We start from the raw sequence: 18,500 nt of genomic DNA, 5'->3' as shown, positions 1-18,500 counted from the left end.
AAAAAACAACCTTTTGCAAAAATGTATTAAGTGGCTGAGAAAAACCTTTTTGGAAAACTAAATGTACGTTTGTGTTTGGGTGTGCCAGCCATCAGTCATTTTATAGGCAGGGGCCACTGTAGCTCCAAAGTGCAGCATTTTGTCAACATAGAAAGGAATCACTCAAATCTCAAGCCCACCTAACTGTTAGAGTTGTAGTTTTGGTGAAAAAGAGTAATCGTACCTAAAATTGTGAGTGTAAACAAAGCCAATCATTTAATCAGCAATCTAATGTTGAGATGAAAATATGATTAAAACCAAGGTGTATAATGGTTATACAAGCTATATCCTAGCTAAGATACTTTACCTGTTCATTTTCAGTGTAATCTAAGCACACAAAAAAGAGACAGGTCAATTATTTCTCTGAGGGTCTTTTGTGTTTGGCCAACTCCCAGTCATTTCTTTAATATCTGAAATAAAACAGAAGATACAGTACATGGGTTTCCCTGATGGATTGTCAAAACAAAGGCACTCGTTGTAAGTGGCATACAGGAGCTATGCTCATAATGAGAGCATTACTAATTGCAGAGTGTCTGTAATATCAGCAAGTACTCTGGTCTTAATTAAATTACAGGTTGAATCCATTTATGTGGTTAATGCACTCCTCTGCATGGAGGAAAAGAGACTGAAGGACTGTGTTGGAGCAGCAGGAATAAGTACGTCACTGTTTCCTTATCCCGTTTCTGGAGTATTCCTGTTTTACACATGTTGGTAATTTCCCTGATTCAAAGCTTACCGCTAATGGGCAATTTCCTGTTTTTAGAATGAAAATGTACCTCTCGCATTTTATCAGCACCTTTTACATTTATTATTACAGAATTATTACTTTTTTTCCTTTGATGCAAACAGTATATACTAGACACAAACGTTTGTGGACACTTAACTGAGATTCGTATGCGTTTTTTTTTTTTTTTAGCATCCCTTTGTACATTCAGCTCCAATATGCTGTTATAATAACTTTCACTCTCCTGGGAAGAGATTCCACTAGATATTAAAGCTTGTGGAAATTTTAGTAAAGGCAGGTACTAATGTAGGATGAGGAGGTCTGGGGTTTAGTCAGCCTTCCAATTCATCCCAATGGTGTTTAATAGGATTGAGGTCAGAACTCTATAACCAGCCACACCAGATCTTTCACTCCAACCCATGTGAAGCATATCTTCATGGAGCTTGCTGCATGGTGTAAAGAGGCATTGTCATGCTGGAACAGGTTTGGGTCTCTTAGTTCAAGTGAAGGGAAAATCTATTGCTGCCACATGCACATTGTATACTTTTGTGTGCCTTTAACATTGTGGTAACAGTTTGCGGTAGAACCACATATGGCTGGAAACGTCAGGTGTACCATTACTTTTGCCCATGTAGTGTATTTAGAGTAAAGCAAAAGCTTTGAAAATTGCGCTACATACCCTCATAAATGTCAGAAACAATTGAATTAACAAACATATCCATAAACACATTTTAATATTTTTAAGAAAAGAAATGACTTTATTGTTACAGTTGTTACTAAAATACACATTGACCATTTTGGTGCATAGATACCACAAACTCTTTGCAAAGTGTAAAGTAATCAGTTGATAAAACTCTTTCTCAATTACTCATCCATACATTTTGCTAAGTTTTTAAGTAAAAACTTGCTGTTATAAGCAATTAAACAGCAAGGTAACCCACTTTTTCTATTCCTTTTATATCACAGCTACTTGTCAACAATTTATTACAATTTATTATTTATTAAAGACCAACACATCATTCTTTCTTATTTGTTTACAGTTTTATTGCCATATTAGTTAGAAATTATTCATTTATTGAATAGCAGTTTAATTTGCGTTACATAAGCCTTTATTTTTAACATTGTTCGTTCTTCGGTTAACAAAACTTATTTTTTAGAGTAAACGCGTTTTTAAAATTTTCAGTGCATGAGAAATATGATCAATTATTGTTTGTGATCACACGTATACTCTATATAAAATTCAATCTGTTCGAAAAACACTGAATACCCATAATCGTGAAAGCCAAATTCTGTAACAACTATTATAGCACTTATTAATTATTGTGAAATGCTTGCCATTGAAGTCATTTGGCCTTGTATTCATGTGATTGCATAGATATGATCAGTCAGATCATTGCAGTTCCACATACCAGGCAGTGTTCCAGCATGCATTTATATAAAAGCTAGACTAATCCTTGTATTTCAGCTATAGCGGAGACTCTGTCAGCAGTTTTTAGTACAGGACAATCCGTGATTTAATGGCAGAAGCTTGAATCGATTCATTAATTTGTGTCTATTTAATCTGAGGTGGTCTTTAATTGTGAATTTCATGGACTAATGGATGAATAACTGATGCATGAATGATCATTGGTAAAAGCTGTTTATGGTTCCCCTCCCCACAAGCACGCCCGGCTTCATGCTGTTATTCATTAATCATTCACTTAAGGAGAGTTGCTGAAACTGGTAGCCTCTCTGCTGGACTTCTGTATCCCACACAAGTTTTTCTGTTTTTTATTTCCTAAGAACAAAAGGGATTGTGTTTTTTTTTAAATGCTGTCATCAACAGTCATTACATTGTTTTATTGGTATTGCTGAGAACCATGTAAACATTTAAATACATTTAGATTTTTAAAACAATTAAAATGTATTTCAGAATGAGAAATAGCTTTATTACCAAGTATGCCTACACACACAAGGAATTTGACTTTGCATCAACAGTTATGATGGACAATGTGTAGTTATGAATATTTTAATTGTTCATGCTGAGTATAGCCCACAGGACAGAACTGTTTTTGTGCCTGGCTGTTCTGGTGGACGGTGCTCTGTAGTGCCGACCAGAAGGCAACAGTTCGAAGAGAGAGTGGGATGGGTGTGTGAGGTCCAAAGTGATTTTCTTAGCCCTTTTCTCCACTCTGGATGAGCAAAGATCTTGGCGATTGGGCAGTGGGGCACCAAAAATCCTCTCAGCAGTCCTGACTGTCTGCTGTAGCCTCCTGATGTCTGATTTGGTTGCTGAACCAAACCAGACAGTTATAGATGTACACACGACAGACTCAATGATGGCCAAGTAGAATTGTTTCAGCAGCTCAGCATTTAACTGTGTGTCTTCATAGGTAGCTAAGTCAAATATTCAAATATTTTTTTAAGTTTAAAATTTAATCAATAAAACACACTATAGTTTCTGTGCCTCTCTGGCTACATTATCTCTGGCTAGCGAAGTTTAGTTTGTGACCTTAAAATGCAAGTAAGTCCACTGGTGTGATTCACAATTCATAAATCAACATTACTTCGCTAATTGAATTGTCTTCTTCTTTTGTCTTTATGCAATCTTCTTATTTATTTATTTATTTATTTATTTTTTAAATCAATGAACATTGTGAGAAAACAAGCATTTAAAAATGTTTTGTTTTGACATTAAATATCCTGCAGCGCAATTCACATTTAAACCCATAATTGTGTAATAAATATATTGTATTAAAATGTACACTTCTATATATTCATATATATATTTTTTTATAGTAAAAAATATATTTATTAAATAGTTGAATACTTACTTCCTCTCAATGGGTGTGTGGGTGCTTGTGTAAATATCTTAAATTCCTAGCCACTCCAAGGTCTGACTTTCATCCAAGCCCACTGTATGTCCTTTCCTGTTGCTTCTCCTGTCGGTTGGTAAACACAACAGCTACAAACTCGAAACAGAGCTCCACTGTCTCCCCATGATGAGCTCCTTCTTTGTAAAGCCAGCTGACGCCTCACGTGGCACAGTAGGCCAGTCTTTACACTTAAAAGAAGATTTGACGTAATACAGTAATCTGCTTTTTTTATAATCCAGTTATGTGGTATCGCGAATATGCAAAAGTGCAGGCCTACATGATGGTCTTTACTCAAGAATCAGAGGGCTGCCTCAATGTCACTTTGCTAAAATAAATCCTCTTCTCTCTTTTAATCTGGTTGCCTGATGCCTCCAACCATCCAGTAATTCCCATTATGCAACCAGTATCATAGTTTGAAGTTGAAGACATGTTAGGAGCATCACTGTCCACTGTACTACCCTCAGAGAAAGATATTAACTACCATCTTCCACATACATTAACTCACAATTTTTTTTAGCACTTGGTTAGAGTTGCTGTGATTGACTGGGTTATGCATGTAAGTATGCCCCTCAGACCCAGAGATCACAACTAATGTTGCAATGTTTAGCTAATTCATTTACATAATTATTTACACTGTCTGCAAAGTCATTGTTGGAAAGTAATTGTTAAAAATTAAACGATGCAACATAAGATATAATGCAGCTTTTTAGTCATTACCCATCTTTTTGGCTGCCCTTTATTTTCTGACTTCTGAGGTCACTTGCTAAACCAAAATAGGCACAATCCTCACATTACTTCAGTGATATTAAATGTTGATTGTTCAACATCTACTGCTGGTTCTAGATCTATTTGATTTAATCAGTTTAGTTAATCTTAATTTAATCCAAAAAGAATTTCGAACTTTTTTTTAATATAAAATATGATATAAAAAGAGTAAAAAGTAGGAATTGAGGAATAAAATAGGGATTACAATAAAATGGAATATGTTAGCAAAAATGTAATAAAATATAACAATAGAAAATAAAGATGGATAATGCAATTCAAAATGGAACAGAAAATGGAGTTTTCCCTCTGAGAGTTGTGCGAACTGTGCTAAATGAAGGTTTTTTGTATGGTCTGTCCATATGCTAATTATGCAAAGTGTGCCTCTGAACCAGCCAGCACCAAATGAACACTAACATGGCTGTCATTACCCTTCGTTACTATTGCTTATTGGTTTCAGCTTTCTGCTGTATTGCTATGGCAAAATTGCAGATATGTGCTCTACAGAAAGACGATTAACTTCAAAGCATCCTTTTAAAACCCCAGAGTGCTTTTTTTCGTCACAGTTCTCCAAAACAATGCTAATGATTATCCTTGAGATACATCAGAGGAAAAGAGTACATGTATCGGGTTGCACTTAAAACAATCTCCTTCTTTGCTGACACTTTTCCCCGTGTGTACATTATACATTGAGTAAGGTTAGTCTGTCATTTAAGAAGATGCAGTGACCCTGGTGCATATACATGGCATTATCCCAAAAAGAATAAGTGACCGTTTCTATTCTGTTGCATTTAGATGGAATTTTTTTTTAACCTGAATTGCTTCTAAGCTAATAATATAGCTGAGGTGGCAGTTTCCATCAATAATTTATAACATAGCTAATGTTATTTACAACCACGTAAACAGTGTCTAAAGCATGGATCGTGTTTCATAAGGGCTGTTTCTGAGAAGCGTCAAATAATTCAAACCTTTTGAACAGGAGGAGGATCTCAGCTGTCCATCAGACAAGCGAGGGGGCAGGGAGGCAGGTGACAAAGTGTGATGTGGAATTTGAAATGCATCAGAAAGGATTAAATGCATTAATTACTATAGCAACCTGTAGAGAATCGTGCACTTGAAAAGTGCATTATGATAGTAATGCTTACTGCTTCCCAGATGAAAGTGGAGCGCTTCATTCCAACTTAGAATTGCAACTTAGGCTACCTTTATGTTCGCACATTTTTTTTTTTGTTTTTTTTTGTTTTTGCTTTTCTGAGAAAATATTTGGCATACATCCTGGGTAAAATGTCAGTATCCAGAATGTTAAAACGACATTCTACATTTGTGTGGGCATTTTTTATATATATATGCTCTTATTAGTGCTGTTTATTCGGACCATTCCTAAATCTAATCCATGTGTGCTTTACACTTTTGTGGGGGGTTTTTTTTGGCCTTGGCCTTGTAGATATTGTGGGAGGATGTAAGTCACATTCTTACAGTGCATCCTCTGATAATAAGCTTATAAATGGTGACGTCGGGCACTAACTTGCGAGTTCATCCGGATTATCCGTGGTGGTGGTGTTGGGAATCTGGTGGAAAGTGTTTTGGACAGCGTGGGAGAGTTCGGAATGCAGTGTGATTGTTGCGTCTGTCTTTTGTTAACTGGTTACCCGCAGTGCTTCAAGACACAGTAATCACACGTCTTTGCCAATGAACGCTGCCCTCAGTGTGGCCACCACAGTGTTATTTCAATGATCTAAAAGGAGTGTTTACATTTCTGCTTGAGCAGACAAGGGCCAGCTGTTCTATGAATACATTTACAGCAAAAAAAATAAATAGAATAAGAAATAGGGTCTTGTTCTGATTAAAGGTGTGCTGATAATTCCAATGGGTTTGATCAATTTGGCACAGTTTTCAAATGGTTGGTCAATTTGCAACTCTTCTTACTTAGTCTAATCAAATATCAGCACTTGATATTTAAGTGATCTGGCTGAGATACAACACAGTATGTTGCTTGATATTGTGTTTGTGCTTAATCTCTACTTTGTAAACAATTATTAAACACAGTGAATTATTGTGAAACATATAGTATTAGTGTATGATATTTTTTCCGTTCATCCTTTTTCATTCAGATGGTTTGCCAATTAAAAAAGAATGTCAAAACATTTAAAATTGACTTTGTTTCACAAACTCTGTTACCATCATCTGTGGTCATGTGAAAAATCTGTATGAGATGACGTAATGGTGATTTCGCCCAAAAGATTACAAAACAGTTCAAGAAAAGAGCAACATAATGCAGAGGTTTGACATTTGATGTGCATTTACATGTTTATTCATTCATCTTTATTTTATCCTGGTCAGGATTGTAGTCACGTCAATTTAACTTTTGCAATTCTCTCAAACAGCGCATGCGGTTCTCGTCAGCTGTTCTTATGTCTAGAATTATCTAGATATAATGATTTGACATCTGACTTGCGTCTCTTATATCATGTGTTTTCTCATAAAAAGCTGTTTCTGTAAACCTTACTGACCAACTACATTTTTTACCCCAGACTTGTGCAAAAAACGTTAAAACAAAAAAAAAGAATTTTGGGAAAGTGTGGTGTTGTGTTTGTCCGAGAACATTTGGTGAACATATTTCAGCCTTTGGTGCATGCCAAGAGATTAACATGAACTGTTCTGCGGTAACCACTATCATGATGTGTATCTGCATGTTTATACCTGCTTGTTTTTTCTCCACTTGATTTTAATATTACACTGTGACATAATAGATGAGCGGTTAATTTGCATGAAAGCATGTTTGCAGTGTCCCACTTACCTTATCTAGATCTCTTGACCCTTGATTAAATATTTTTTATATCAAGGAGATTTGTTTAAAATTATAGTGATTATTTCTGATTAGTTCTGAGGTTTTTGTGAGAAGTGTTTTTGTTGTGTATATATGAATTAATTTAATTTCAACACAATCATCATGGAGGCTGAGCGAGACAAAATGATAATTGTGGTAGTGGTGCTCTGGGTACGTGATTAAAGCCTGCTGAACATGGAGACGGTGGCTCTCGTTGCTATGGTGTTATCGGCAGCTCTCATGTGGACGCAGCTGTAAACGTTAAGCCCTCACTTAAATCTCCACCAGCACTCTGATCAGAGATCCCTTTTGCCCCAGTGAACCTTCAAAGGCTTTCAAATCACTCTTGATATATTTCTATTTTTTTTTTCTTCAGATCCTGAGTTTTCTAAAGCTGCTTAATGGTCACACCACTTTTTTCCCCTTGATCAGTGGTAAAAGTACGTAGCAAATTTACTAGCAAACGTGCTGTATAAGGTGCTCCAATGGGAATTTGCTCTTTTTTGCCTCATGCATTTGTGGAAATGAAATACGTACAAATAAATATTTGGCTTGTTGCTGATCTAGATGCTGACTATAAAAAAGCTTGAAAAACAACCAAGCTTTTTTTTTGGATTGATTACTTTTATCCTATTCTGGAATGTTTTAACCCAGTTGGGTGTAGCCTTTTGCAGGATTGCCTCACCATCATCCACATGGCATGAGTTGAATTGTTTGATGAGGCTGAAATTTTTTTTAACCATTACAGCCTTCAGATCTTCACCCAGGTGAGCACTTACAGGAGATTTTGGACCATAGTCATTTTGTACAGTACTTTTCACCAGTTACATTTGTGTATTGAAGGGCAACTACACTCCTTTTCTTTCAAAATTCAATATTTTCAATAATATTCTAGAAAAATTAAGTGTAGTACATATCTATTTGTGGTTTCATTGCATGAGGTTGACTTATTTTTTCTAGAATATCATTGAAAATATTGTATTTTAAAGAAAAGGAGTGTAATTGCCCTTCACTACACAAATGTAACCTAGAGGAAGTGTCCTCATAAAAACTAATGGAGGTCATCAGCAAAACCAAGCACAGAAATGAAATGACTCTCTCTATGAACGACACTCTGTTTTCATTCTACTTAGTTCTGCGACGTAAACAGCAGCCGCTGTGTGTCGGTTGTGTGAGAGGAAATTGAACGAGGATAGGAATTTTCTCTCTCAGTGTGTGGAAACAGGCCAGGTACGGATTCTATAGACACAGTCAGAGCTCTCAGTGCATATTTTCTGAGCCTGTACATGGTTATTAGGGTGAGACAGGGCAGAGATGGAATCAAGAGATTTTAATCAGTGTAAGAGAGACTGATTCAGACCTTTTCCTACATAAGGCAAACTTCCCAGATTGTCCTACCGCCTCAGCTGACTTCAGTGCGTTGATAGATTTTAGTTAAAACCTGAATTTTTCCAGAAAGTAAATTAGACATTACTATGTGAGAAGGTCAGGAAGGGGACGGGGGCTTCCAAAGAGGTCAGTTATATTGTCAGACATTTCAGATTCGTATGTTGATGATTTTATATATATATTTTTTTACTGATGTGTCAGAGCTTTAAATTTTATTAACCAATTTTGTTTATTTGACAAAGATTTTCTGGTATTCAAACCTCAGTTGTAAGAATAAAACAAAAATAGGATACTGATATTGTCATATTGCAGATGTCATCAATACTTTGATAACAGTAGGTCAGTCTATTAGTACTTACAGCAACAAAAAATGTTTTTTTTAAATAGGCTCAATAAAAAAAGGCTTGGTCTGGATGGTCTAACAATATCAAATGGTGACAACAGCTACATTATCATGATTAAATGTACAATATAAAATTTTATTTTAACACTAATAAGCTGGAATTGTATTTAGGACACGAAAAGATATGATGTTTTAAGTCGTGATCGTGGAATCCCATTTGGAAAATCTGTCTGGAATGCACATTTGTGTTATCATTGTTATCCTGTAAGGCATTTCTTATACACATGCTCATACGTCTTTACTGTGCACCTGCTTCCATGCCATTATCGCTTGTAATGAAAAAAAAAATAACGGTGGCTACTTTTTGTCATTAATAATTTATTGACTGGATTTTGCTAGTTGGTAGTGTTTTGTAATACACTAGAATGCAAGGTCATGCCAATCCTTGATAATGCTGGAGTGGGAAACTTAAAAAATTGTATTACACTTAAGCAACAGAGAACTTCATGCACATTTGAAGTCAATTCTAGATTAATTCATGGCTATAATTAAGATGTCCTCTGCAATGTCCTCTGCAATTCTTTCTGAATTACTAGGTGCGTCTTTCTTTTCACCGTCTCACTGTCGTGTCTGTTAGAAAGTGATTCATCAAACAAAATCCTGAGAATTGCAAGTTCATTTCAGAAATGACAAATCAGTGATGAGTGATGTGTAGTTTTGTAATGTCTAAAATCTTTATATAATAACACACACACACACACACACACACACACACACATTAGTGCAGACAGCATATGGTAATTATTATATTCACTGAAGTTTTGCCATTTGAGAAAACGCAGCGAAAAAATGACAGTTGAAAATGATTAATTCTATGTTTTTTTAGCACACTTCGATGAGTTTTCCCTAAAAGACACATATAAAAACAAAGTATATAGTTTTTTTTTTTTTTTTTATGAATACAGGAGATTAAACAAGGAACCAACAGCAGCTCTTATAACGTCACATTGTCCATAAAGAGATGTGGATGGTGAACTAGCATGGCCATAAAACTGTTTTTGTCTCTCTAAAATGCACCTCTGAGCCTCCTGTTTGCCCAGAAGCTCTTATGAATAGAGTGTCTTTGTCGATCCCTGCCTCGTTGCTGTAAACACATTTTAACTGTGTTTGCTGGAGCGGATGTCTGCCTCCACCTGCACACTTGTCTGCCTTAGTTTTACACCATATTAAAATAAAAAAAAAAAGACAGATTTTTTCCTTAAATTTATGACTGAAAGCTTGTTGAAGGAGCTTGTCAGAGTTTCATTAACACCTGATATGTTTTACCACGTGGAGGTTTGCCATGGGCTATTCTTGTACCAGTTCCTCTCCACAGCCGAGATACAACATACGGGAGAGTTTTTTTTATTTAGAATATAATAAAAGGCAACATTTTCACTGATTTGTTTCAGAAGAGCTCCAAATGCAAATCATGGTTTATGGAAAAAGTGAAAGTAGTGTGAACAGTTATTTGACTTCTACCTTTTGGTAAAAGCAACTTCCCCACTGCAACACTTAGAGGTTCTAAAGCAGCTCAGCAATGCTCATCGGCATACTAAACATGGTTTGAGGGTATTGTGCTTTTGTTAGCCTAAAATAGCCTGCTGTCTTGGGAGGGGGGCTCTTAAATTTTAGAATGTAATACCACCATCAGCCATTTATAAAATAGTCAGGACTTTTTCCAGGTTGAAGGCCAAGTTTTGTGTCAGGTTTAACATGAGGTTATTTGAGGATGAGTTGAAATCCAACACTTTGAATGTCATAGGAATGCAAATGCAGTTGTAGATGAAATATAAATAAGGGCATTTGTATTGTTGCACATCTACAACTGCAAATAAATTTTTAACTGATATATATTGTATAATATTCATCAGTTAAAAATCCCTCTTATCAGTCTTGTATATGCTTATTGGTTTTGCCTTTGGATTGTTTACAGTTTGTCTAAATGTTATTTTTAATCATGCACTTGTTGCTGTTTTAAGTTGAAATTGTACAGATTTTGACCCATAATTGTTTATTATGTTTTTCATCTAATCACACATTGGTTCAAAATGTAACAGCTACGGTTCATTTATTGCATTTACGATTTTGACTCCTCCTAAAATCCTGTTTTAAAATCATGTTTGCATGTGATATTTCTTTCGGTTTAGTTTCTCATGTTCTTATTCTCGGAAACCATTTACCTTTTTCTTTTTTTTCTTTTTTTTTTTCTGTTTTTCTTCCAGAATCAGTGTATGATCTTCTCCCCAAAGAGTTGCAGTTGCCCCCTTGTATTGAGCAGAAAAGTGCAGCAATGAGTCAGAAAAGTGGAGGAGGGACAAGTTCCCCCCCAACAACTCTTGCTTCAGGTAAAGTTCTCCATCTTTTTTTTTCTTTTCTTTTTTCCAGTTAAGTACCATGATATCAGTGAAGTATGGGGCTTGAAAGCTGATAAGAGTATTTGAATATGATACATTAAATAAATAAGAAATAAAATTGAATATTTGAATTGCATACACATCACAATTCTTTCTTGTGGTGTATTTAATACATGAATTAGGTTAAAGAAAATTGCCAGAATGAGGTAAGTGCATAAAAAGCTTTCTATTCATGTTGCTTTGTATCACCCAGTTTATTTACTTTTTGGCCAGTTAGGCTACATGACTGTTACTGCTTGCTGGCAATTCTTAGCAGCTAACAGCCAAAACGTCTTTCATGAAAGACTACAGTATTGTATAGATCACAATTCTCATCCTCAAGACCTTCCTGGGTTGAATTTTTTAGAGCCTAAAAAAACCAGTTGTGTGTGAGTTTGACACCTCTGGGCTAAATCCGACTTTGTGCATTAAAGAAAATGATGAAAACAACACCAGAGTTTCCTGAGAGTCTCAGAGACACTTCCAAGAGCATTTACAAGGCCATGGCCAAAGAGCATTTCCAAGGCCAATGCAGCTTATATGGCTAGAATGTTAATGTACCTAAAGATTTATCCTAGAGGTATACCAAACATCAAGTGCGTTATTTATTTGTAGTAAACTTGCTGACTGAATAGAACATAAAAGCTTCAAATGCAGTTACCATGCTGTGGTTACATTTTTTATTTTTATTTAATTTTATTTGTACAATTTTTCTCTTCAGTTCACTTCAAGATGGCGTAGGTCCGAAACGTTACATTTCAAAGTACCTCTTTGTGTCCTGTTGTGAATCTTTAATAATATACCATATACCTAATTTATAGCAAATGTGCGTGGTTTTTTTCTTCTTTTTTTTTTTGTTCTTTAGGCGTCTTAAAATCATAAAATCTCAATCCTTAAGATTAAAATACAAAAAAAATATAAAACCAACAACAAGTAAAAAAAACTCTAGCATTGAAAAAGGTTAGAAATGAATGTAATTAAATGTATTCATTAATGTAAATAATTACATGTATTAATTAAACCACAGGAAACATTTATTTATAGCTTAAATATAAGAAAGCTTATCTTACAAAATACTCTTGTTAGTTTTCAAGCTCCAAATGAGCAGCACTTGACCTGGATATGTCCTGTTATCCTCCTTTAGGCTGCCTGCAAGACAACTAACACTACAGCTAACACCTGTAATAACTAACACTTGGGTTAGAAGGTTAGCACCATGTTCCTGGGTTTTATATTGAAATTAAATAAGATGAAATCAAAATAGGATCAAATGAAATGTGCAACCACACCAGTCCTTTGTGAATGAGACTGAAGACCCCTGTCATAAGTGGTTATGGAAAAGGGGTTGTTAATTGTTTTACTGTTATTAATATTACATCTTTTCAGAGTGGCTTCTCCGAAGTCAGCTAATAAGTGAGCAAAATGGTTTGGTGTAATTGTACGGTGAATTTTGTTTAGGTCTTACTTGTGGAACCAGGATACACCTCACATTATCATTAGATAATTGTAAAACAAAATAAATAAATAAAAAAAAGATTTTACACAAAACAACTTGTATTCTTGTAAATACACAGTTGTGTATTTTAAAAGTAAAAATTCTAGTTAACAATTATGAATGATAATGATAGTCATACCAATCAGCAGGTTGGCAAAAAAATAAAAATAAAATAAACCTTAACTACTGCAAGTTAAACAAACGTATCCATTGGTAAACAATCTCTACAATGACTACTCCAGAGGGCCAGTTTAGTATTGCAAACACGTGTCAGCAACCACACACAACAAACACACTGACATTCTTTTTTTGCCTGTTATTAATAATGAATGACACAAGGTCCCCTGGTGGTCTAGTGGTTAAGATGCAGCGCTCTCACCGCTGCGACCCGGGTTCGATTCCCGGTCAGGGAACCAACCCCAGCCACTCTCAGTGCCGGTCCCAAGCCCGGATAAATTGGGGAGGGTTGCGTTAGGAAGGGCATCCAGCGTAAAAACATATGCCAAATCAAACGTGCGGAGGATCCGCTGTGGCGACCCCTAACGGGAGAAGCCGAAAGAAACTTTTATTAATAATGAATGACACATTATATTTTTGTTTGGCCACTTTTTAGTGTTCGTGCAGTCATCGAACTTAAGTGCATGACTGAGAAGAAATAAAACCACATCCAGAAACTTAAAAAAATAATAATAATAAATTCTAAAGAATGGAAACATGCTTTTTGAGCAAGAACCTGCGAAACACTTCTCATTAAATGATCCCAGGAAAATAGATACACTCAGACATGAACATTCAAAATGAGATTCACCTTAGTATCTTTTTTACTCTACTCCTTTATCAAAGTACCCAGGTTTAAGGTGAGTTTGAGTAAACCAGAAGTCTGTTGCCTTTGGACATCAGTACCCAACTGCAGCCATGAGGCAGGACATGCTGGCTGTAGCTGAAGGAAGGTGAAGTATTTCCAGTTTATATCTTAACTCAGAGACAGCAGGTTTCAGTTCGAATCGCCCTTAAATCTTCTGGCTATTTTTCTCTACTGTTTGTTTATTTATTTTTAAATGTTTGTTTCTGCACCCGTTGACCCAGTGTAATGTGGTCTTCATTGAAAACAGCTAACATACAGCTAATATAGCCTGCTGTTGATTCTCTCCACATATTCCACTTCTTTTTTGCTAAGAGAGCCCTTGCCTGGGTTTTCCAAAAACACCTGTCCTGAACTACACGAAGCCTCCAAAAGCACATGTGCTATATGCATCTGCAAGTGCTGCACCCCTCCCTGTCACTGTTTTCAGGGCTGCTATTCATAGCTATGCTTGTCATCACATGCCAACGTTGTAGCTTGGGCTGATCCACCCTATCCTCTGGTACCCTGTATATCTCATCAACCTGGTTACACTGTTAGGCTTTTGTTGCTTTTTCTATTTCCTCTTCATGTACGATGCCTAAAAAAGTATCACTGTCTACATTTACAGGATTACAATCACAACTTGTCAAAGCATCTTTTCTCGAGTGTAAATGAGAAACACTATTGCTTTTCATGTTAAACTAATAAACCTATTTTTAAATTATTTATTTATATTTTAATGCTTGAGCATGCTCTCTTTTTTTTTTTTTTTTTTTTTTTTTTTTTTTACAAGGTTTGGTGCATAAACCAGTCTTTTATACTGTGAAGTATTGCTTAGTTTTGTCTATTTTCTTTCCTAAATAAAATGGAAATTATGCATATATTTGTGCATGTGGTTTGCTGGGGCAAAAGCTGCCCACAGGTGGAGGGTGGATCATCAGATGCCTCCTAGTGAGTTAAGATTCAGCATGGATAAATGCTTACTAAAAAGGAAAGTTAGAATAAAAGAAGAAGAAACTGTTGAAGCAGTTAGAACTCACAGTGAAGTGAATTATAATCCATGCAATTCTATTACCCAGCATGCAAATGGGTGGTTTGTCTTATAGAATTTTATTTTTTCCATTTTTCTTTATATCATAATATCATTGCATTATAACTTTAGGGCATGACTGAAGCAGATTTCAATTCAAGTTTGTGCATTGTTATTAGCAGTATAGAAAAAATAATTTAAACTCAGTATTGAGGCATTGCCTGGTTCCTTTTTAATCACATTCATCTAGTAAAGGTGCTATGAGTTTGCAAGAGTTAGTGTTCAAAGCAACAACCAAATCTATTCAAATTTAATAGGTCTGAACTCTGCAAAAGCTCATATAATGCTTGTGCTTACTTTTCTTTTATATATGCTTACTTTAAAAAAACTAAGTGCTGTATCTACTTCGATCCTCTTGTGTTTTTACTATGGAAAAAATTGTGATTTGTATTGTTGTTTTCAATAATATCTGTGTGTATGTATATATGTGTATATATATATATATATATATATATATATATATATATATATATATATATATATATATATATATATATATGTGTGTGTGTGTGTGTGTGTGTGTGTGTGTGTGTGTGTGTGTGTGTGTGTATATATATATATATATATATATATATATATATATATATATATATATATATATATATATACATTTGACATTTATTTGACCCAGCAAAAAAAAAAAAAAAAAACTACTTTTTTTTTACACCAGGATATAATTTCTGTGCTGAAAAAAAAAACAATCAGAAGGCCAGAAAGGGGGATGAATATATTAGAGTGAGTTGCGCTTATTGACAGACAATGCATTGCTTTTAAATGTGTTCTAAGTCAGTGACCTACCAGCTTTTCTTCCTTTTCTTTTCTTCATAGCAATTCATTGCTGGTTTCAAGCAGGAAAAAACAAACATTTCATATGCATTAAATAACGATTCCACTTTGGCTCTGACTTTTTTCTCCTTCCTGAATTTTCAGCTTAATCTTTTTGCCAGCCCTCACTTTAGATGAACACTTTCATTTTTATGTTCATACTGTCGTTCTTAAATCTGTATTTTACTTCATTCCCCCAAATAGGGCTCAGAGTAGGCTTGAGACCATATCATTTTGGATTTTGAATCCTCACTATTGATGAGTTTTAATATAATTTTTTTCTTTTATTGTTTTTTTTAAACTTCATGCAAAGATTCCTTTCATCTTTTGAAAATAATATGCAATGGTCAGCATTTTATTACTCATTTCGTTGTCTCGTTTTTATTCCAGGAATTTCCCTCTGAAGCAGGGAGTGTCTGCATATAAAATGGTCTGCAGTTCTCTGCTTCATAGGTCAGAAGCTGGTTTATTTTGTTTCTGTGGCTATGCTCAGTCCCAACAAACAAACAAAAAAAAAAGGAAAGAAAAACCTCAATCCGACTAACGAACCGATCATTTGTAATGCATCATTTGACACTATTTTTCTAATCTGGCCTGAGCAACTGTTTGCAGATTTATGAGCTCATATGGACAAAAAAGTAATCTGTATAAGATCTGAGTAATACTAAGTGCAGAAGTAATTATTAGGTTATATCTAAAGATCTATACAGGCCATATGCCCTACTTTTAAAAGCAAAACATAATTATAAAAGCTGCTCATTGGCACGAGCTATGTAAAGACAATGTGCTGTTTCCTTGTTTTTATGTGTGCCACTTTTGAGTTTTGAATGAGCTTAATATGTACTATTTTATTATTATTTCCACTGCATTACAGAGAGAAATATCACCTAGTAACATTGGCTCACAATCTTGTTTTCTTCTTTTTACAACACAGAAGTTTATGTCCGTTTACAATTCTCGCACACATTATGATGCATTAATAAAAACTGGAAAATAAAAATAAGTAAAAAAAAAAAATTGTAATTGGATATCCAAAACATAAAATCAAGCAGTTGTATGGAAATTTCGCTGCTTAGCTGGGACTGGTAGCCAAAATAGATGAGAAACCTTTATTCACTGTCTAATTGTGCACACTGCAGATGCCTCGTCCATCACCTCTGCTATGACCAAGGGAAGTGCCAGCAGTGCTTTTTCCACCTCTTCCAGCTTCACTGTGCACTCCTTGGGCACAGAGCAGGATGCTGGCACTCCAGGAGACGCAAGTAGCCGTAGGAAGGCAGATATGCTCTCCACAGAAGCCAAACTAACTAGAGGTTGCAGCGATAAGAGCGGAGGAGGCTCTCAGCATCAGCACCACCATCAGATGACGCCTCCAAAACGACCAGTGCTGAACATCTCGCCACCGCCAGAGGACCTATTTGACAACAGCCACATGTCAGGATGCCAGGACGATGTGCTGGTGGATTCAGAGCAGAGCAACAGCATTTGGATGGAAAACTCACTCTCCAACTTCAGCATGATGAGCTCCAGTTCCTACAACGACAACACAGAGGTTCCACGCAAGGCCCGAAAACGCATGCCACGTCAAAAGCCAGGCCCGAAGCCAGTTTCTGCTGGAGAGGCCAGCATGGATGTGTTTGATGCAGACAGTGCCAAAGGTCCACACTTTGTGCTGTCCAAATTTAGCTCAGAAAACAAGGCCAGTGGCAAAGCAAGGTGAGTGAGTGATTAGAGTCAACTCTATGTAGCTTTTATCTCTTGCATGCTTTTCTGGCCACAAACTTTAGAATCTTAAATATTGCAACCTGATTTTGTCTCTTTCTAGAACGTGCACTTCCTTACACGAGTTTCTGATGGAAAAATTTTACACAGCATCATGTCTTACAAGTTATTCAAGAGTTTTGTTTTAAACAGTTAGTGGGAGGTAAACTAAATAATCCAGCCATGCTCCAGCAGAGTTTCTATGGTGTTTGGTTACAGTGTCAGTCCCAGCATTTCTTGTGCTTTAATACGCATGACTAGTTGTATTATGTTTTTTCATCAAACATACTACTTTCTTGCAAAAGCTATTTGTCTGTCTTTTGTGAAATTTCATGATGGACCAAAAGCTATGTAGATGTTTTGAATTGAAGTACAATTTGATGAGCACACTCAAGCAAAACTTGAGTGGGATTTTTGGAAGCTCTAAATCAAAAAACATTCATCATATTTAAAATTTTAGAAGACTTTTGAGAATTTGACCCCATTCTGGAAAATAAGGACATGATTACAAATAGTCAATATTGTTGATGCACTGTCCAATATTGACAATGGCTAAATCCTGCAATGTTTAACATTTAACTTGGCTAACATGGTACTAGTAATTTTTATTGCTAGATTTCGAAGTTTATATAAATATGTGCAGTTATCTGTTTGTAAAAAAAAAAAAAAAAAAAAAATCTGTGTTATTAAAAACATAACAATAATCATAGTTTTAATGCAATGTAATTTCTCCGTTAGAAATTGATGCACAGAAATGTGAAAAATAAGTTGCAATTCTAAGCCAAAAATGCAACAACACAAAAATGAGCTGGGCATGGCAAAGAAAACAATGATCATTCAGTCTGAATCTCATTTAATCTCTATGTGAAGATCTGAGATGAGTCACAAGCCTCTAATTGTTCTTCAGTTTGTTCAGTCCACTTGTGAATATCTCATTGCTTCAAACTTTGTATACAAGCATGTATTACAACTCAATTAAGGAACTTTGTGATACCATTCTTTTTTTATTTCTTCCTTATCTGATTTTTTTCAAAATTGTTATTTTTATATATATATATATATATATATATATATATATATATATATATATATATATATATATATATATATA

At 35.3% G+C, this 18,500-nt stretch overlaps 1 protein-coding gene across 4 annotated transcripts in view; it reads left to right on the top strand.

Annotated features, from left to right (window-relative positions):
• nfat5b (nuclear factor of activated T cells 5b) overlaps nt 1-18,500 on the top strand; it is a 38,145-nt gene that overhangs the window by 9,602 nt on the left and 10,043 nt on the right. Inside the window, exons 1-3 of one of the 4 annotated variants that reach the window (XM_083558428.1) lie at nt 11,247-11,326; nt 16,019-16,081; nt 16,768-17,344. In XM_083558428.1, coding sequence (XP_083414554.1) covers nt 16,791-17,344 — 554 coding nt within the window. In that variant the 5' untranslated portion in view covers nt 11,247-11,326; nt 16,019-16,081; nt 16,768-16,790. Of the gene's footprint in view, nt 1-11,203; nt 11,327-13,298; nt 13,820-15,429; nt 16,082-16,767; nt 17,345-18,500 lie in introns of those variants that run through there. The other 3 variants (XM_083558427.1, XM_083558425.1, XM_083558426.1) reach the window with 3 other exon arrangements.

The sequence above is a fragment of the Silurus aristotelis genome, assembly GCF_946808225.1.
Source record: "Silurus aristotelis genome assembly, chromosome: 13".
Classification (NCBI taxonomy): Eukaryota; Metazoa; Chordata; class Actinopteri; order Siluriformes; family Siluridae; genus Silurus; species Silurus aristotelis.
This window is presented reverse-complemented; position numbering and strand designations above follow the sequence as displayed.